At 38.2% G+C, this 22332-nt stretch overlaps 1 protein-coding gene across 2 annotated transcripts in view; it reads right to left on the bottom strand.

Annotated features, from left to right (window-relative positions):
* ttyh2 (tweety family member 2) overlaps positions 1–22332 on the bottom strand; it is a 67991-nt gene that overhangs the window by 28734 nt on the left and 16925 nt on the right. For both annotated transcript variants that reach the window (XM_019362269.2, XM_019362270.2), the window contains exon 3: positions 9690–9801. In XM_019362269.2, coding sequence (XP_019217814.1) covers positions 9690–9801 — 112 coding nt within the window. The remainder of the gene's footprint in view (positions 1–9689; positions 9802–22332) is intronic.

Genomic DNA, 22332 nt, shown 5'->3' with positions numbered 1-22332 from the left:
ACTCATACTGTTCGCAGATGATACCAACATATTTTTCAGTAGCGATGATTATACTGATCTTGTAATGACTGTAAACATGGAGTTAAAATTAATAAAAAAATGGATGGATATAAATAAATTATCATTAAATATAAATAAAACTAAAGCAATGTTTTTTGGTAATTTAAAATATAATATAGAATTACCAATCATTATAGAAGGTGTACCAATTGATAATGTGAGTGAAAACAAATTTTTGGGAGTCATAATTGATAACAAAATTTCATGGAAACCCCACGTCAGACACATAAAAACCAAAATTTCCAGAAGCCTCGTAGTTTTGAACAAAGTGAAACCATACCTTGATAAAGATGCACTTCGTACTCTGTACTGCACCCTGGTCCTTCCATATTTTACATATTGTGTGGAAGTGTGGGGAAACACATATAAAAATACAACCAATCCATTAGTCACAGTACAGAAACGAGCACTGCGTATTATTCACAAGGTGGTTATCTAGATCATACTCACAAACTCTTTCTTCAGGCAAAGTTACTTAAATTCCAGGATCTGGTTAATTACAATACATCCATAATCTTATACAAAGCCTTTAATAAACTTCTACCTGCAAATTTACAAACTATATTTGAAATTCGAGAAAGGGCTTATAATGTGAGAGGCTTCGGAGAATTTAAACTACCCAGAACTCGAACAACCCGTAAAGGTTTTTGTGTGTCTGTATGTGGTGTGAAAATCTGGAACAGTCTGAGTTTACAACTGAAACAATGCAAAAATATTCATAAATTTAAATTCCTCTACAAACAGTTGGTCTGGTCACAGTATACTCAATGATGGTTTTGGTGTGCTCTGTAATGTCTGTTCTCTTACCATTGCTGGTATGGATTCCAAAAAAAAAAAAAAAAGAAAAGAAAAAAAAGTGTATGTATGTACATATATGTACGTGTGTGTAGATGTGTGTTTGTTACTATGTAATTATTATTGCCTGTTACCTGTGGTAACGCAATTTATAATTAATATATTTTGTATTCAGTTTGCGAGCTGCCGTTGAGATGCCCGGGGCTGTTGATGTGTTGTTTGGTTTGCAATGATGGGCGTAGCTGTGGGAAGCTATTGTTTTTTGCTGATGAGTGAGTATAGGGGTGGGATTTAATAAGTTTTCTTCGTCCCACTCCTTTTCAGGTAAATTTTGTTTTTTGTCTTTGTGCACTTTATGTTTAATATATGTATTTTGTTGTGCCTGAAATGAACAAAAAAAACCCAAAAAAACAACTTGTACTTGTTAGTGTAAGATGACGAACATGTCAAGACTTGCACACTCATCAGCATTTAGCTTATAGCCTTGAGTATTAAAGCGTTTTCATAAACCTGTCAGACAGCTAGCATTAACCACAACATTTTTTCTTTTCTTCATGGCAATAAGAAACTGAAGCTCCTGGAGAAAACCCAAGCAAGCACAGGAACAACATGCAGGCTCCACACACAAGGACTCTGTCTGGGTTCAAACCAAGTATCCTCTTGCTATGAGGCAACAGTGCAACCACTGACCCACTGTCCTTCCATAGAGTCATGCCAGCAGCCTTACACAGCGTGTAGCGCTTGAAGTCTTATTCACAGAAAACTCATCAATACAACTGATGCTTTAATGAGTTGTCAGCAAAACATACAAGTTTGAACACAGCATAATGTTTTCTATGCCAGACTTTTCTGCTAAAATAATAATTTACTGACAGTGTTTTTTTTATTACTGAGGTCATGTGTTTGCCTGAAAGAAGTTCCCAGAAATATGGACAAAGGTGAGATTTTCGTAAACATGAGGTTGGTCTGTGCTGCCAGTCAGCAGCAGGGCTCAGACAGAGGACCGTGTGGGAGAGCTGGGCTACTGTGCATGTTGATGCATAGTTTTAGTTTAAGTAAACAGATCAGCTTGGAAAACAGCCAAAACTAGAAATCGCAGAAGCAAAACAGCAGGTTTGCTGGTGCTGCTGTTGGTGGTTAGATGTTTTTTTCAAACCAACACCTCACTATGAGACTCATAGTTTATTTACCTGTTTAAGCCCGAAAGGAAGAGTGATCCCCTAAGCCAAACAACAAACAGATAAACAGCAAACAGACACACATTTATTGTGACAAATTGCATTTTTATTAACAGAGCACATTTTTATTTATGGCCAAGACAACATTATACAGTATTTACGTAACAAATATCTAACCATCTCCTTGGGTTTAATTACTGTGTACTTTGCTTGAAGGGAGAAGTTGTTTACAGGGAAATGGCGTTCGTGGAGACAACCTGCTATAAGATAATTAAAAAGGGAAATAAGCACTCTTATTCAGCTCTGGGTACTTGGCATTCACAAGCAAGACTACTCATATTGTTGTTGGCTTTGTCAGGGACAAGGATTGCTGAAGCTAAAAGGAAAGTTTGGATAGCAGTAATTAGTTGGTTTTGCATGTAATGTGTGGGCCACATTATACAGCTTACGGAAGAGCTGAGAATAAATACAGAAAGAGAAAAAAGGAAGAGAAAGGTCAAGTGCAGCTGATTGAGCATTGTTTGCTAAACTTTCATAAATATGTCTTCATAAATGAATCATTGGACTGCCCACTCTTAAAAATATATTTTTCTTTCAAAAAGTGAACGATATTAGACATACTGCATTATAACAACAAATATTTTTTACTAGAATGTCTCAAATTGAGTTTTTTTGCTATTAATGCAGATTAATTTCCTTTTCGTGTGATCTGACTACACAGGTCAAAATTCCAAACATAAGAGAAACCAGATGAAGTTTGATTTAGTTTATCTTCCTTTGTATTTAACTTTGACAAAGTTGTACATGTTGTTAATCCTTTTGATAAACGAAGCTATTCCGTAAGGTCGCTCCTTACAAAATTAGTCATTAGCTGTTGATTACCTTAATTATAAAATCTAACCTGACATACTTGTATAAAAGCAGAGCAACTACTGAAAATCACAGGTTTAAAGAACTCGTCCATTCTTATAGTGAGACAGAAAAAGGAGTTAGATGTGATGTGATTAAAGTAGAGTTAGGTGGATCCAGAGGTTACTGGTGTATTAGCAAAGTGTAGACACTTGGAAGCCATCTGGGCATTGGGGGAAAGATCCAATGCACAGCAGCAAATCTACAACAGAAAGGCTGAAAAAGAAAAGAATTACAATGTTGCAATGAGCCAGTCAAGATCCAGACTTCAACTTGGTAATGCTGTGTTGGGACCTTAAGAGAGCTGTGGATAAAAAGAATTCCCACAAAATCCAATTAACTAAAGCAATGTTTTAGACAAGTGTGGATCAGAATTCCTCCTCAATGATGTGAAAGACTGATAAAGTCATACAGAAAATAATCACTACGAGTTATTGCTGCTGAAAGTGCTCCTTTGAGCTGCTGAATAATGGGGTGCACACAGTGCTGTGAAAACATCACATTATCTCACATCATTCATACTGGTGCGCCTCCATATTTATGGGTGAATGTGGATTTTTTTTCAGAGAACGTTTATATAGTATTCTCAAAAAATGGATCAGTTTAATCGCAGCAAACCTTTTTAATTTTCATTTAAAGTTATCACTTTGATTGATTGCCATAAGAATGACTTGAAAGATAATCAGACAGAAATCCAGCACACAGTGGCTTCTGGATTTTACAAAAAGAAACAGATCGCATGCACAGGCATGTGGCACTCTGTAGTTTGTTATCTGATCACTCATCAATACATCTTCTTCTTCAAACTGAGAAGATGAAATTGCAGATGAAAAATGAAAGCACATATCTGATCTTCGCCTCCTGTGTAAAAATCTTATCTAAACTGCTCAGGGAGACAGACAATCCAGCTAATCTCTCCTTCGTCTTGGTCTGATACTCACTGTGTGGGTTGATCCGCACCGATCAAGAAGATATAATTCCCCTTTTCCAGTCATCTCAGCCTTTATCTCAGACTGATGTTTTAAGGGCAAGGAGACGTACTTTCTGCCTCACATCTTTTCTAAACAAACAATTTACAGTAGATTGTACTCTGTGCCTAGCTATTTTCTTGTGGGATATTCATTTCTACATGCCAGAGGGTAAACAACAAACAATACAAAAAATCTAAAGAACCATTATATGTGACATTACTCTGATAAAATATACATAACCTTAAGCAGAGAAAAATGACAATGGGCTGTGAAGTTTCAAATGTAGATTCTCCCTTCAGGAAATGGAAAAAAGTACAGATCAATGGGCATTATGTGCAGACTCTTGTTTACACATTTTAAAGCCCCTGAGCATCATTTGAAGGGGAGAAACAGTTATGTAGTCTCAGATCCTACTTACAGAAAGCCTTGGCATTTGCCATGTCCATCTTTCAAAATGCCATCATTTTTTCCAAAAAAGTATTGTAATACCCACGGGTAACTTAATCCATCCTGTCTCCTAAGGCCTGTACACATTTCAGGCACAGAATTTTTTCCTTTCTTTAAGCCCTGGTCTGAGATTCTACAGAATATAAATACCACTTCCTTCACTAGAATTTGATCTCTATCTTTAAGCCAGTTCGGGCTGGTATGTCTCTGTGGAAGTGATGCCTCAGAGATGAGGGATCACAAAACAGAGAGGGAATGTAAAAGAACAGTTCTAATTTGAGGCACAAACCTCCCAGAAAGTGTTCGTCTCTGAGATGAAGCATGTAAAAAAAAAAAGAAATAAAGAACCGTTTGACCGTATTTTTGAAATTTAAAAAAAGGATAAGATATGGGATCAGATCTTTTTTCTGCAACCCATTGTGTCTGTATGATAGAAGAGAAAAGTTTCTTCAATTAAAATTGAATGTGGGAGCTAGAGCGTGAAATGGAACATGGGTCTGAAGTGCCTTGGCAGCTCGGTCACAGTTAAAGATAGAGACCATCTTCACCACTGGGTACCGAAGCTCTGAAAACATCTCTTTAAAAATAAATTCCTTTTTTAAGTTTGATACTGAATGATCACGAAGCTTCTAGGAGGTCATCCTTCAGAGTGGATTAGTGGTGTTTATGAGTTTGTTGATGAAAGACTGAACAAGTTTTCAGAGATGATGTTTCTCCTTAAGTTTTTGCAAAACTGTTACTTCTTCTACTTCGACTATAAGAGGCACATTTTGAGGTAAAGCATCAGCTTCTCTGATAAAGATAAGTCTCACATCGCTGGTTTTCTCCAATTTAGATATTTAGACACAGAGTGATGCAGTCGACTGCCTCAGCAAACACCTTGGTTGTCTCCTTACTGTGGAAGAGCAGTTTTGCTTTCAGGCGCTTTCCTGTTATACAAAATCCTCTCCCATTCCCTATACATGAGCAAAAACATCCACAGTTCAACTGTTTGTTCTAAATTAACTTGTACATTTTGGTGCTGGACTTTCAATTCCCCTTTGACTGCAACAGTTTATTACAATCCTCAAAAAGTTTGTTTTGCTTGAGTAAATTTATGCTAAACACATGCGCATAGGCCTATAAAAACAAGCCAAGCTTCTATTCTACTCATTTCCAATTACACTGAATGAAACAACATACGTTTGCAGAAAACCAACGAATAGTCGTAAATTTAGCTAAATTGGCATGTACCACAGACTCCATGAAAATCTGTACTTTGTGGCACAGTTTACTCAACTGGTGTTGTGGTAGTCACATCAATGGGAGTAATACGCTGTCATGTTGAACTACAAACTTCTAGGTAAGAGAACTACAGCTGTGAGCACAAATTCACCTTTTCCTGTAAACCTGTATGTAAGTAGAGATGGATGTAATCACCACGACATTACCAAAAGCTTTAGTTTTTCTAATAAAGACAAGAAGTTGTTTACATATTTTACATGGGACAAAAACAGTCTGGGGCCTTTAGACATGGGAGTTCATGTGGACTGACTTGATTTTGCAACCAGCTTCACGTCGTTATTAGAAGAACTACATCTTTTGGTGATGTCATGGTGATTACATCTGTACAGACTGTTTTTGTCCCATATAAATATGCATTTACATATTTTACATGGGACAAAAACAGTCTGAGGGCTTACCGACATCGATGGAACCATCATCAAGTAATCAATTGCTGTCAGTTGAGGAACATTTGACATTTGTTCATCAATTTAAATTTTAATCCCCAGATGTTGATGCTTATGTCTAGGCCACACACATGTCAATCGCCAGCTCTACTTTACCCCTAACAATACCCCAATACTTAAATTTCTTTGAGAAATGTCATTTCTAAGAGACAGAAAAAAAAAACATGGTCAGGCTGTAATTATGGACATACAAGGCGCTCATAAAATACCGGGAGCTTGGCCGGTAACAGTCTTTCCCTACAACCATAATAAATTCAGCTGGACTGAATAGGGCTCTATGTGACCTTGAATATGTTATTTATTTGCTGTTGAGTTTTTTTGACACTTAATATAAGCAAGTTAAACATCAGGTACTTACACTAGGAGTGTATGGGAGAACTATAATAAATAAATAATTGTGTTTCAATATTAGCTTGTATCATGAAAAGCTTACCATTTTGTGTTATTACAGAAGCTTCTAGTGAGAATGGTGTAAAATGGTGTCAGGCCAGCATCCAACCCTTATTTGATCTCTGGCCAATTGCTCAGTTACTGACCCAGACACTGACCTAGTCCACTGGATGATTGCTTTCCAAAAGCTCTAACAACATCCTTCACCCGCTGGGTTATTATTGGTGTTTAAACACTCCAAATATGAGATCAGTCCCATTACCACTAAAAAGCATCCAAGCGGGCCAGTTTCCAGAGCTAACATTACTGTTTGAAAGCAATGCTGCTGAAATGCAAGTGCTTTTTTAAAACTCACTTTCTCAATAGGTTTATTTTGTGCTCTGCCTCAGAGGGAATTCAGTTTGTTAAATAATTATTAATAACTAAACTTGCAAAGTGTACATCTTTTTTTGTTGTTTTGAGCTAAAGAGTGGAGAGTTGTTCACAGATTCTCACTATGTATGAGTAGTGTATATAGTATGTTGCATGGTTGATGTTATGTAGTGTACACCAAAGCACCAGTTAGGAAGTCTGCATAAAAATGATTGGTCCTAGCTAACAAGTTGTGTGCATGCAAGGCAAGTTAGCTGTGTGTATCAACTGCAGTTGTTATAGTTTCAGCATTCAGTTGTAATTGGCTATGCAGCATTAATTATTTAATAACCTGTTTGTTAATTTAGAGGCTGAGGTGGATCCTTCATCCGCGTATTTGGCTCTCTATTTTTTCCAATTTAAAACCAGAGTAATTTTCTATATTCTCACTATTCTACTGTATTCTTTTGGTTCAAGGCTTCTTCTTCATCTTTTTCCAGGTTTCCGTGTGAGTCTGTGTCCATAACACATCATAAGCATATATTCCAGACCGTTACTAATCAAACTCTCAATAGCAGCAGAGGAAAAAAAGCATCTGATGACAAAGAGCCTAACTTTCCTCCTTTTCTCACTTATATTCTGAGCTTACCCCTTTTCTAAACTTTCTAGGAGCTGGGCTAAAAGGCATTTGCGTGGTCAAAAGGGCAGAGAGGCCTTCATTGTCAATGATTTCAATGCCGATTTTAACCCCGACTCTGCCAATCAGACGGGCTTGCACTGCTCCTTGTTCTACCCATCAAAGGGCTTTGTCTCCTGGGCTCATGGTTGATTAGGTGGGGGGAGACTAGGAACTGTGTGTGGCACACTGGGCTCTTTGTCCGACTCAAGAATTAGACTCCTTAAGAGTCTATAGCTGCGTGCAATGAACTCACTCATGCACATGCACACATAGGCATGCACATTCACACACACAAGAAGCCCAAATAAAGGCCACTATGTCCAATTAAGTGCTTGCACAAGTTCACACACCCTAGAGGAACATACTGATAAGTGCTCCAATATGCATTATATTATTGATTTCTTTCCACTTATTATGAGGATTCTGATAAACTATTGTGACTGTCCACTTTCCAGAATTATTGGCAGAGAATCAGAGAACAATAAATAAACAATAAATAAAATCTAGAAATGCCAAGGGATGCATCTTTGTCTCTTTATTATAGTAATACAAGCTTAATATGCGGTTATATTGATCAAATGGAATAAATCAAAAATGCTAACTTGTGTGTTGTACAGTATGGCAGGAACTAATCCCAGATGGCCAAATAGAGTAGCTCAAGTGATATCTCAACATCAGCAGTCACAGAGATCTTACATGCTTCCAGTTTAAAATATTGATGAAGTCCCACAGCTTAGAACCACTCTCCTTTTAAATCTGTGATTATTTTCCCTAATCATCAGCATCAGATGTCCTAACATGCCACAGAACACTGCTGCAGAGAGTGCGCTGCAGGCTCTCTCGAGACGTGTTTATTACCGAGGCCAAGTCCAGTCACCACGCTGAGTGTCTCACACACCACTACATTAATCTCCATTAATACAAATGGAGACTTAATCCCTACTCTTTGACAGCAAGTTATCCTGGGTCTGCGCCTGCATCGACGCTGGTCAAACGCCTGATGAGAACACACAGTGAAGGCTTTAAAACCTCAACAATTAATAGCTACACGATGTTCTATTACTGTTGGCAATTATAACTAGGAGATAACAGTTTTAAGAACGGGTTAAGTCCAGATACCGATTTTAAAAAAGGTCAAACAACTGATGCCAGTACCAATTTTATTTAGTTTGTGTTTGCTATATAGTTTGTATATATTCTTTTTGATTATATATATTTCTCCTGTCTGTTATGTATTCCTACTGTGTTACTATTTAAATTTTATTCCTGCACAGTTAGTGTGGAGCACCTATAATTTCATTCTACATCTACAATGACAATAAAGGGCTATTCTAGTCTATATTTATGCCCTCTTTAGTGCCAAGAATGCACAAAAAATCTTAAAAAAAAATTAAAAAATAAAAACTTAAAGTCTTTCCAGTCTGCATCACGCTCACGTTCACACCTGTGGGCAATTTAGAATTACCAGTTAACAAAACGCCATGCATTTTTTGGACTGGGGGAGAAGCAATGAAGCAAACTCTGCCCAGACTGGAAGGCTAACCACAGCATCACTTTTAAATATCAGTACTGATATCAGCGTCAAATTCCACATTTTGGAATTTAGTCTTAGTCTTTACTGGAGTCCTAATCAAGTGTCAAGTGATGACGTTTCTTATGGAAAACTGCATCTGGACAAAATTAAAGAAAGCTCAAAAAACACAGAGAACTTAACTGAGCATAAAAGACAGGACGGCTATGTGTTTGCTGAAGCCACAGAGGCTAGGAGAAGGTGGAGCAGGCAGAGGGAGTGTGTGTCTCTCTCAGAGGACGAGGTTTGTGTGTGGAGAGGCTGTCAATTTGTGTGTAGCCGTAAATAGCTATAAAAAAACCATAAAAACATTTAAAGGCATACTAAATTGAGTCCTGCGGACTTTCCTTCTCTTTGGAGCCTGTGTGGTTGTGCGCCTCTGTGTGTGAATACATCACATCCAGCCTTTCTGAAGTCTTCGCCCAGAGTTGTTTGATTCTTGCTTCATAGGTCACTCATTTATAAACCGTGTATGTTATGAAATGGCGGGAATTTAATGCTTTCAATTTATTTTTACAAACTAAAACATGATGCAATCTCATCCAGCCAGAGATATGTGAAGCGTTAATTGTGTGACACTAATATGTTTGTAAATGATGCTTTACATACCAGACTGTCCACTCCACCCAGCGTGTGATTGGCATTGTACAAGGAGTAGGTCATCTGGTATACACCGTCATTGGTCTCGCTGTTGCCATAGAAACCCACACCCACTGCGACGCTGCAGAGAAAAGATGCATAAAGGCGCAGGTGAACCTTTGATAAAGAAGGAGCAGAATATAAAAGCAGTCTCTTGGATTTCAAATCGTCTGCATCCAAAGTGATGCCATTTTCGGTCCTTAAATTAAAAGTTTGCCAGCTTCAAAGCCATTATCACAACCTGGCTGAGATTAAACATTAATGTGAAACGACCCGTAAACAACAATTTTCTGTCTACTCGAAAACATCTTTGCCAACCTGCAGTGGAAATATACTACTTACAAGGTAGTATAGCATGGCACACTGGAAAAGGGCACAACGTTTTATGAATATTTGATGCCTTTTTTTAAAAATAAAAAAAGGAATTTGGCTATTATCATAAAGCAGTATCATCAATTTCTGCATCAGGCTTGAGTTTTGGAAAAATTTTAAATGTATGAAGTTAATGAGGCACTTTGGGACAACCCACAAACGGGGACAGAAATTTTGTTTTAGCTATTCAGTAATTATTTGCCACTGTAAACAGCAGTGAAGCAGTATGAATGGTATTACAGTGGGAAGGCTGAGTTGCTGAGTCTGTGAGTGAATTCAGGGAGTAAAAGCCAGCTCGCCCAAAGGGTCTGATCTAGCTTACAGAATGATTTTAGAAAGTGTGAAAAATGAAGAAAAGGAGGGTATTGTATTTCTGGAGCTTGTAATGTATTTTACATCAGGAAGCACTGCTGTTGTTAAGGCATTAAGAATTGATCTCTCCATTGCTCCATCCATTTGTTAGACTGCTCATTTTATCCTAGCCAGTGGTCTGAGTTATCAGTTTAACAGCCATGCCACTAACAAAGACATTAGCTGTCTGTCACACCACACCGTAGTGTGTCCAATGTGTTATTCTTTGATAAATATCACCAACTTTTTATGTAAATACAACAGACAGGATGCGGAAAAACTAAGAAACCTTAATGAATAACAATAAATTGCTGATTTATAGAAAATAAATACCTGTAATTTGTGTATGTGTGTGTTTGATGCACATATATCTCACAGAGCAATGAAGCAGCAAATGAAGCAGCAAAAACTTGGATTTCTGCGTTAATTTTTGTAAACAACACTCTTTGAATCAGAAATGATACAATACAGGCTTCTGGAATGCGTGTGCATAAATTGAAACCACTTTTGCATATTCAGCCATCCAAGGATTTAATTTGTTGAGCTGGAGCATCAGCACAAACAGAATAATAACCGGCGCATTCTAAACACACACACTTAAGTAGTCTCTCTGAGCTCCACTTTTTCCCTAAGTGCCGTCATATTGTGCTGCCATATGATGGGATTTCAAAGTAGCCACACAGTTGTTAACTACAAGAAGATTTAATGCTGCACCACAGTGTCTCACAATATATTCCAAAGACCCTGCACAAGAATCCTCTGCAAAGACAAGGATGTCCATGTCTCGCACTACAGACACTGAAGGCCGTAGATCAGAGCAGTGAGCAACAGAAAAACATGTGGTACAGTGCCCTGGTTTTCTGCAGTGTTTTATAATTTTTCTGGAATTAATAGGCCTTCAATAACTACGCAGGACAAAAAAAGGATTACAGATCTTGATACAACCATGATCTGTGAGAAACAGGACATGACAGAGCTTAGTACACCTCCCAAGGGAAACTTTATACACACTGCTTAACCAGTGCACTCAAATACAACATTACAGCAGTAACTTCAAAGATTATGGGCATCTGAGAAGCTTACATAGTTTCAATCCTCCTTGGATCAACTCAGCTGAAAACAAGAATGTAAGAATCTGAAAGTCAACTCTCACATTACAAAATGCGCTCATATCTCTCCTCTCCAAAGTGTGATAAAAATAGACATTTATATGCCTGTTTTCTATTTTTTAAATTCAAGCTCATATTGCCATTGCAATGTTAAAATTACCTGCAGACCACTTTATTAGGTAGACCTGTTCTAATGCTGTCAGGCATACAGAGTAGGTCAAAAAGACCTGCTGAAGTTCAAACTGAGCTTCAGAAAGGGGAGCAGAAGAAGGACTTCCAGCCTTGATGCAGATGTGTTACAGCTGCAGGAGAACACACTGGGTTCCACTCCAGTCAGCTATGAACACAAAACTGAATCTACGATTGGCACCAGCTCACTTAAAACAACAGAAAATTCTACAGCAGAAAATTTGAAAAACACTGCCTGGTCTGATGATTTCTGCTACACCATCGGACAGCAGGGTCAGAATTTAGCCTAAACAACATGGAAGCATTGTCACGATCCTGGGTCATTTGACCCAGTGTTTTGAGTTTTTATATATTTTGTTGTTTATGGTTTATGTCTACATTCATTAGCTTATCTAATTTCATTTCTATTTTGCCTATGTTGCCCTTTTATAGTTCATTGTTTATTAGATTCCACTTGTGTCTTCACCCCTGTGTTTAAGTCTCCCTTGTCCTTCATGTGTGTCAGGGTGCATGTGTTATGTTGTCGAGCTCGTGTTGTCATGTCTGCTTCTCTTTATGTTTCCTGTTTTATTTTGAAGAGGTCCCATGTCCTCATTCATTCCTTGTCAGTTTGTCTGTTGGGTTTTCATCATGTTTCATGCCTCCATGTTTCCAGGTTCTTCCATGTTCAGGTATTTTTTTGACACCCTTTGGGATCCTTAGTACCAGCTGAGGTTCGTTTAAACAGCTACATGAGCATTGTTACTGTAACCTAGCCATCCCTTTCTGATCACAGTGTACCCATCTTCTGATGGCTGCTTCCAGCAGGATAATGTGCCATGTCACAAAGCTTAGATCATCTCAAAGTGATTTTGTGAACATTGAGTTCACTGTCCTCAAATGGCCTCCACGGTCACCAGATCTCAATCCAATAGAGCACTTTAGGAATGTGGTGAAACAGTAAATTTGCATCATGGATATGCAGCTGACAAATCCGCAGCCACTGTGTGATGTTATCATGTCATTATGGAGCAAAATCTCAGAAGAATGTTTCCAGCACCATGAATCTAAGCCATGAAGAACTGAGGCAGTTCTGAAAGCAAAAGCGGGTCCAGATCTATACTAACAAGGTGTACCTATAGCCCTGTGCCCACTAAATAAATAAATACTGACCATCATTTACTGAACAAGGTTAAAACTTTAGAAGGTCTTTTGTGTGTGTTTTTTTTATTTCACACAATAATAATGCAACACACTGAAGACACTATTTGTAGGTCAGCACTACTCCGCGTGCAGGCCAAGGACAGGTCAGGACCAAAGAAAAACTAAGCAGGACTCAACCTGACTGAGCTTTAGATTAGGCCCCTTTAAGGCTGTGGTTCCTACAGACTTATCCCTGATGTTCCGGATAGATTTTAAGCTGAAAACAGGGACTAGAAGTCTGCAGCCATCAGCGCTTCCTCTAACATTTACTTGGAATGGCTAAAATCCTGCAGAGCTGTTATGACCGAGGTGGTCGAAACAAAGTACAGGTGGTGCTAAACAACAGGGGCTATTTTCCTAATTAGTACAGCAGAGATGGCCTCATTAAATGACCCCCTGCAGATAAACATCCCACTTGGCAGGTTACAGACTTACCCTCAGGGAGAGCCGTTAAGAAAGGGGGGACAGACATTAAAGTCAGAGCAGACAAGAATAAAATCATCAGTTTAGAGGAAGACAGGAAGCGATATGGACAGCCAGCACTAAAAAAAGAAAAATACAGGTGACGAAAGAAGATGTCACAAAAGCAGAGAGCAAGACCCTCGGATACAAAAAGCAAGACTGGGCGGGGGTGGGTTGGGTTCCTCACCAAAAATACATAGCATCTTATTTGTTCTTTGTATATCTGTGTTTGTGTGCTATTAGCCCCTTTAATAGCACAGTTGCAGGGAATGTATTAAAGCAGTCACAGCTTGGAGAAACACAGACTTACTTTTAAAAAAGGCAACTATTTTAGGCAGAATTCCAATTAAAAGAACTGAGAGGACAAATAGAAAGTCTCTTCTTTGCATTCTCTATCCCCTTTGTACTCCCTCAGTCCTGCCAGTTCTCTTAGTGCTGCTACTTGAAATATCCATCGTCTAATTCAAAGAGAAAGAACACCATAGATTTGAGTAGGCATGTACTGAGCAAGAGTCCAAACTGTCACATTGATAAATGAATAAGTACATAACAGACAGTGATGGGAATTAATAATAAAATAAAAAAAATAACCTAAAAAAAATTCAGCCTGAAGCAAAAAAAGGCTACGCTAAATAGACCCTGACAGGTCTGAATATTTGAAATTTTACCCCAGAATGGCAGCAGTGAATCTCTTGGGATGATAAGTATAGACGGGTGAGTTTATATTTTACGCTGCCCTACTGAACTCTCAAGCAAGGGCACATCGGCAAAATCCCCTTTGACTTAAACTACGAAACACAAATAGTTACTTTCTGAACTTTTCATCAGTACATCTTTTTTTAGAGTTACAAAAAGTCCAGTATAGCTAATTAAAGTCCTGAGAAGCAGTAAAAACAAACGTGTATGCTGCCAATTACTTGGTAGGTACATTTATATTGCTGATAGATTTTGTGTTACGGCTGCTCGTTCCAAAAGCTTTCTTCTAATGGATTCAGTGGATACACAGACATCCTGTCTCACTTGTGCCCTCACTTATAATTTCTACTTTGTGACTGTCAAGAGAGATGTTCCACAAAAAGAAATAAAAAAATGTATATTTAAAATCGACAGGAAAAGAGAATAATTTTTAACGATCTATTACTTTTTTTAGTAGAAGCAAAAAAAAAAAAATCCCCTCTTCTTCTTTTCTTATTATTACACTTCTTGGACTAGATTGGAGAATACTGACATGTTATTATCTTTTATTGAAAGAATTTGTAATTTTGTGTTCTAAAACATCCTGTGACAGGTCAATACTGTCATCATAATAATACTAACAGCGACCTCACCAGACTTATTATTGTTTTCATTCTTGTAGAATTATTGCTCTTTTTTCTGCTTAGTTTAGTTTTAGTCAGTTTCCAAAGTAGGACTGATTATTTCAATGTTTTTTTCACTGGGCAGCACATTGATGCAGTGGTAACCACTGTCCCTGGAATCCACTGGATTGCTGTGTGGAGTTTGCATGTTCTCATTGTGCCCGTGTGAGTTCTCTCCAGGTACTCGGACTTTCTACCACAATCCAAAGACAGGCATGTTAAGTCTCTTTGTGTTAGCCGTGTGATAGACTGGCGACCTGTCAGTGTTGTACCCCACGTTTCCATGCGGCAAGTTAAATGAGCAGCCGCCCAACATCCCAGATCTGGAAATGAAAGGGTATCTTCAGTGTTGCTGTGCTTGGGCATGACTGTCAACCTTTGCCAGTTATTCTCTCTTTTATGCAATACACACTCTTAAATAGCACTTTTGCGAAGCATAGTGAGGTTGAAGATTTTACACATTGCGTGGCTTAAATAGGGTATTTTCTGGAAGGGCTGATTTACTTTCATCTCACATGCCCTGCATTTGTTATTTACATAACGCGTGCTCTCATGAGGTATCACTGAGGAACTGGAGATCCATGCTCTTGCACGGACAGTGGTCACAGTCCATGAATGCCGTGCTTAAATCCAACTGATTGCTCAGGTGCACCTGTTTAAGTGTGCCGGCGTATGGTTCTCCTAACCCTGCCAGTGCACAGCACACAGTGATCAGACAGAATTGAACAGTTTACCTTTTGCACACACCGATAGAGTAAATGGGTGCAGTTAATAAACTCACCCTCTGTGGTATAATGTGCTTTGTTGGCATTCAAATAACCCCTCTGTAATTCACCTTGTAGTGACTGTGTGGGAATGAACTGTTTGGTTTTTGTAAATCACAGCCTTCTTTAATCAAACTGTTCTTCTGGGAAGACTAAAGCAATATAAAATTAATTGAAATTCTTTTTAAAAACCCAAATGCTCATTGTGTGCCAAACTACCATGGTAATATACCTCAAGTAATATTCTAAACTGCAAACTATCATAGTTATGGTAAAAAAAATCAGTCCAGATGTCCTCAGCATGAGCAGCCTGATCAGTTATGATACACCATAATTACAGAGTTAATGTGCTACAGCATGGGCAGGGCTGCAGCTACAGCTGAGTGACATCTGCTCTGGCTTCACCAGTGTTAATTATAACGGACATCACAGTGAATCAGACCTAGCCACTGTCAAACATAATTAGAGTGGAGGAAGTCAAGAGAAAAGGGGGAGACCGATCAGGATTATAGAGGGAAGGGAGGCAAAATCAAGGCAAAAAATAGAATTAGGGTGTAGGGAAAGGGTGAAAAGGATGGATGAGATTATATGAAGCCAGTTTTCAACTTCAGTACAAATCCGGTGTGAAATCCACTAGGCAAACACATCCATGTTCTATTTCATCCAGTAGATGGACAAAATCAAAGTCAGGAATCAGATGAAGGAGAGTCTGTTTCCCACAGGATGTTTCCTCCAACTTCACTGATCTGATATCTCATCCTGTCTTAGCTTACCAAGTCAGGCAGCATAAACCTTTTAAGTGCAGTCCATAACAAAAAAGGTCCCTCTAATGGGGTTACTACTGCAAATGATGATGAACTGAACTGAACAACAATGCAACACACTTTATAATACTTTAAAGTAGCTAATGCTGATGGAGAGTTTAACTTAAGGCTTGTGGTATAGTTTGCAGCAGCACAGAAGTGTAGACCAGACAGATGGATATGATTTTGTTTAAAGGGTATAAATATAATCAGAGGAGGAAGCATAGACTTAGACTTTATTCCACTACACTCTAAACATGTGTAAAATAAAAGGTCAAACTTTATCACAAAATGCAATAAAATAAAGCACTCTTATATTCACCAAAGTGATTTCTGTCCAAAAGAGGACCCAGTTCACTAGAAGCTGGAACAAAAACACAAGAATGTAAATTAAACAAGGTTTAAACCAAAGTTCACAATCCAAACTGAGCAAATACAGAGAAGAGTGAAACAGAAGCAGATGACGGGTGAGGAACTCAGGCTGAGAATTCAGACAAACTGACAACTAGAGGGTGAGACGAGACTATAAATACACAGAAACTAATTGGGAAACAGGACACAAGGGAAACCGATGAGGTTTGGGCTGACACTCAACAAGCCAATAACACACACAGGAAGGGTGAACGAACACTGGACACACAAAGTAAACAACTTAACAAAGAAACAAACAAAAAACACACAGAAAAAAAAGAAGGAGATCTTAAAAGATACCAGGTCACATGATCCAAGACTTACAGGTCCTGGTTCATTTGTCCTTTGAAGGCACAAGAATATTTGATTAGAACAGCAAGATTCACTCATAACTGGTGCTTTCATAGTCACTGACCAGGGTTCAAAGTTACCTCCAGGGGAGCAAAACTTCTTTTAAGGGCTATAGGGAATTAACAGAGACTCTCTAAACTGCACATGATATATATATTGATACATATTGCTAGTACTGGATTTGACTTCTTTTTGTCTTTAGAGCGCCCTTAATTCTTTGTGGCACAGGTTCAACAAAGGGCTGGAAACATTCCTCAGAGAGCCATGCTGATATGACATCATCACTGCTGTGATTTTTGTTGGCTGCACATTCGTGATGTACATCTCTCGTTACACCACATCCTAATGATGCTCTACTGACTTGAGATCTGGTGACTGTGGAGGCCATTTGGGGACATTGAACTCAATGACATGTTCAAGCAATAAGTTTGAGATGACCCGAGCTTTGTGACATGGCATGTTATCAGGGATCCTCTTCTCCATGCCTTGGTTCTAACAAGTGGTTATTTGAGGCACTGTTGCCTTCCTTTTACCTCAGCTAGTCTGGCCCTTCTGCTTTGACCTCAGAGAACTGCTACTAGATATTTTTTTCTTTTTTAAGGCAATCTCTATAAACCATGGGGATGGCTGTGTGGTGCAATCTCTGTAGATGAGCAGTTTCTTGAATTGTCAGACCAGCCAGTCTGCCATCAGCAACCTTGCCCATTCTGATGCTCAATGTGAACCATAACAGCCCAAACATGTCTATATGCCTAAATGCACTGATTTGCTGCTATGTGATTGGTTGATTACATATTGTGTTAATGAGAAGTTGAACAGAATGCATGGGCTTAATAAAGTCATATTACAAAAAAGCATCATATTACATATCCTAACCTACAAATATGATCAATGAGTAAGATCTTTATTTATTATTTATGAGGATTCTAATCAAGACTCGGCTTTCAAAGAGCCCGACAGCAAAAAAAACGTAAAACACCACGATATCTTTTCAAACCGAAACACTTTATTTTCTCTGTCTCTTTTAAAGTAAATAGGTAAGAAGCCAAAAAAAAAAAAAAAAAAAAAAATGTGAGAGGACCAGCTGAGCCCAGCTTGACCTCTGCTCAAGAGCTGGCTATCATCAATCAAATTCAGATGATACAGGAGAGGGGCTCTTCCTCTAAGGACTGGCAGGATGCAGCAGCGCTGACTTCAATTTGGTAAAGCAATCTTATTGTTTGTGTCATATCATCGCTCACTGATCTCCATTTCCTTTATGTCACTTTTTCTTTTAATATGGTGTGCATTATTTTTTTCCATCCAGATTGAAGTGATGGGGCTCTAAAATTATGGACTCAGTTTACACTAAAGGACTGAGCTGGCGATTATTTTTATCAGTGCAATAATCACAGCTAGTTTCTTCCATTGGAATAAATTGGGCATGGTAAAGTTTCCCTTCATCATCTACTTAATAATCCTGCTCCTGAGTTGGTTTGACCTTACGGATATGTTGCTGTGACAACAAATCCTACAGATACTTTTAAGAACCAAGAAATCCAGGATCAAGCCAAATGGTCACCAATTTAATCCAGCTAAAACGTTAATCCACGTATGGCGATCCAGCCCAGGGAAACAAAGGAGACATGGGACAGCAGAAGGGAGGAGAAACAAAAACTTCATTAAATGCAGTATGTCTCCTTGTCCCTGTCCCAGTGGAAGAGTTCTACTCCCTAATCACGCATAATCTGATTTATAAATTAGAGAGCAACACCCTTAAATCAGATAAATGAGTCATTACACTCTAATGCTATTAAGTCTGTTTTAAAATCCTCAACTTCAATTCTACCAAATTGGATTTAATAAAAATGAAGCACAACAGTGCAACATCTAGTTTAAACATATTGCTAATAAGCTTTCTCGCTGTTTTAGCAATTTGGAAAGCTATTGAATTCAGAGATAAGCACAGCTCACCAAAAACACGATGATAAACTTTGCATATGTCAGATCAACCTATTAATCTGGACTAAAAAATGAAAAGACACAAAAGAAAACAATAATTAAACAACAATTAGCCGATGTTGCACATTTTTTTCAGCCGTTTCTTTATGTCATCAGTAGAAAACGACTTCTGTTCCCATCAAGTGAAACAGTGCTCATTATGGGACACTTAATTATTAATGTGAAGTTTCTTAAAATATAGAGCGTCTCAAATGAGCAGTACTCCCCACATTAAAAATGTATGATGCAAAAGAGTGAAAATACAGTGGAGAGCACTAACTAGCAGAGGATCAGGACTATAGGAACTCTAGGCTATTCCATGTAATGACATACAGAACTTGCAGCTATGTTTTTTTGGCATCGTGACGACACATTGGCTCATGTTGTCAGATGTTCTTGAGAGCCCTTAAAAACTGACGTCCTAGATACCAGACAAAGTTTCAAACCATGTCTCATGACCTTGGGGCTTCTGGGTTTGTAAGCACCAGATATTTTTTTGTGAATAGGAGGGAAAAAATCAATTTTCTGAATCCATTGTTCTTCATACTTCACTGCTTACCAGGCTGGGTCCCCTTTAGTTGCTGTTCTCTCACACTCAGCACATGAGGGGTTTACATTAACAAAGTTACCTTATGAACTGAAGGTGAAAAATCTTCATCACTACCAATAACTTTCTTATATTTTGTATAAAGGTTCATTACATATTTAGTCTTTACACAGTTGTTAAAACAATTGCTAATCTATTTCACTAAATCCACTGTGGGTTTATGACTTAATCAATTTTTCCCCACCTTTGCCCCTTTTCAGATTTTACAATACCACTCACTGACTGTTAATCATTAATCTTAGGGCTGCCCAGTAAGTCATATTATAAGCTTAATCATGATTCTGGCTTCCCACAGTTAAATTAATATGATCAAGCGATAGTGAAAATGAATCCTTCACCGATAAAATACAAAGTAAATCAAGCACTCCCTACACATGCCAGCTGTTCCTGCACCATGCAGCTTTAAGTTTCCTTGACTATTCTGGGTGACATTGTAACACAGTGACATTACGTTTTAAGATATGATATGATAAAATCCAAGTGTCTGGCACAGCAGCAGACACTTGGATTCCCAGAAATGAATCATCATCCTTTCCCTGGAAATAATTCCAATTTAAGGCAAGTGTTAACCAAGAAAGAGATCTTAGTCAAAGAGTGCTGTGGAGTTGTGTCTGCTCAACACAACTTAAATTATTCAGCCATCTGAAAACATAACCACAAACTGCAGTTTGTTTGTTTGTTTTTGTTTTTTCATATCCATCCTTCCATCTATCCATCTTTTTCCACTTATCCGGGGCCGGGTCGCGGGTGTAGCATCCTAAGCAAGGACGCTCAGACCTCCATCTCCCCAGCCAGCTTCTCCAGCTTATCCATCCAGCTCATAAAAACACAGTGAAATCACCAACGCAGTTCCATTCTGTTCAACCAAAGATGCACATTCTTTGCTAAGGAGCTGCTAAGCGCATTGATACACAGATTTATTCACACATCCATCACGCAGGTATTACGAGCAGTGAAATACTTTATATTTGTCTTCTGGGAGATGCATTTAGGTAAGCTGAATAAACACTTAATTGTCTGCAAAGATGTTTTAATTAACTGGAATGTAAGAACAAAATAAGTGGACTGTTGGTTGAATTTTGTTTTACATTTTGGGCCATGTTTTTTTTTTGATTATACTTTCTTCTAAGAGGTCCACTGAAATTAGGTGAATAAGGAGGACCAATTTTAATTTACTGTAACACAGGAACGTAACACAATATGAATGTGAGTGAAAGTGCATTAACAAAAGATTTTGTCACTAAAATCAACAAATAATCAGGACAAATAATCACGATTGCAATATTAATCAAAATGATCATAATAATTGTTTTGGACATAGTCGTGCAGCACTAATTAATCACATGAACTCTGTTTATTAGAATGATTATAATGGTTGATAACAAACTACAGGGGCACACTGAAAGTAGAGGACTCCACTCATTGGGGATCTGTGTGTGAGACTGATAAAAACTGATGGGTTGGTAACATCTGAATCAGGTAGTCACTAAGCATGGTTGTCACATGGTTGACCTGTCCCCTCCTTTGTGGATAGTCGACAAATTCAATTATCCACTTTGCGAGGACAGCGGAGCTCATTGAGGGTTTCGATGGGTTTTATGTGGTGATGTAAGTGCTGACTGTGTTACCTAAGTTCACGTGTTCGAGTCTGTCGCAAAAGCCGAAACTTTAATGAATGAAAAGTTGGATCTTGCCAAAAAGTAATTAACTGCTTTAGGCTTCCTATACCAGCTAAAGGCTATAACACTAATGCCATTAATCTATTGTATATATCACAGCTAATGTCACTTCACATCAGGGAAGTTTTCAGTTCACCACAGACTTGATGAGATGCAGCAGCCTCCAGCCAAAACAAATCACATTAACTGCAACGCTGCTCCATTATAAAATCTGAGGGGGAATACTGCGTCTGATATCATCTTAACGATAACAAAAAAGAAAACATTTATCCTTTAAAATAGTATCGTTTTCACATTTTAAGTGGTTTATTTAATACGTGATTTTTGCATAAAATGCCATACTTTGGGTTGGCACTCACACAATGTGAGGGTGACACAAAATCTGTGCTAATGAAAAATACAAATTCATTGCACTGGGTTGCATTATCCTTCCAGCGACATAAACAAAAAGTTTTTAAACAAGCAAAACAAGTAGGTTACGTCTGCAGCCGTACAGTTTGATACTTAGGCCTGTACAAGCTAGAGGAAATGCTATTCAGTCATTCAGCAAGCCAGGAAAACTAGGAAGTCATTAAAACTGCACTGACTGGTGTTGTAATTTTCAAGACCTCTACAGTATGATATTCCTGCCATATTCCCAGTGAAACACAGAAGGGATTTTGATAGGTAGAATGACCTTCATGTGCTTCATTTTTTTTCCAATAAATAATTTAACAATACAACTGAAATAAAATTTTAAAATACTATAGTTGTCTTTTCTCCCTCTATATTTCTACATTCTTTTGGCCTGCATGTGCAGTGTATATCATGAAGTATTGTGTCTTGATCCTCCCTCATTTCTTTATATTTTGCTTCCACGGTGCCAGAATTTCTCATAATGCTTTACACTGGCCTCGAGCTGTAGTTCTCTGGGCTTTCTGGAGGTCTTCCAGAGTTTTTCTTTGGGCATTGGCTGCTTTTGCGTTCATTTTTATTCCACTGCTTGTACCTGCTTT

Source organism: Oreochromis niloticus, linkage group LG8 (genome assembly GCF_001858045.2).
Source record: "Oreochromis niloticus isolate F11D_XX linkage group LG8, O_niloticus_UMD_NMBU, whole genome shotgun sequence".
Classification (NCBI taxonomy): Eukaryota; Metazoa; Chordata; class Actinopteri; order Cichliformes; family Cichlidae; genus Oreochromis; species Oreochromis niloticus.
The sequence above is the reverse complement of the archived record's forward strand: the minus strand, read 5'-3'. Positions and strand labels throughout refer to the sequence as shown.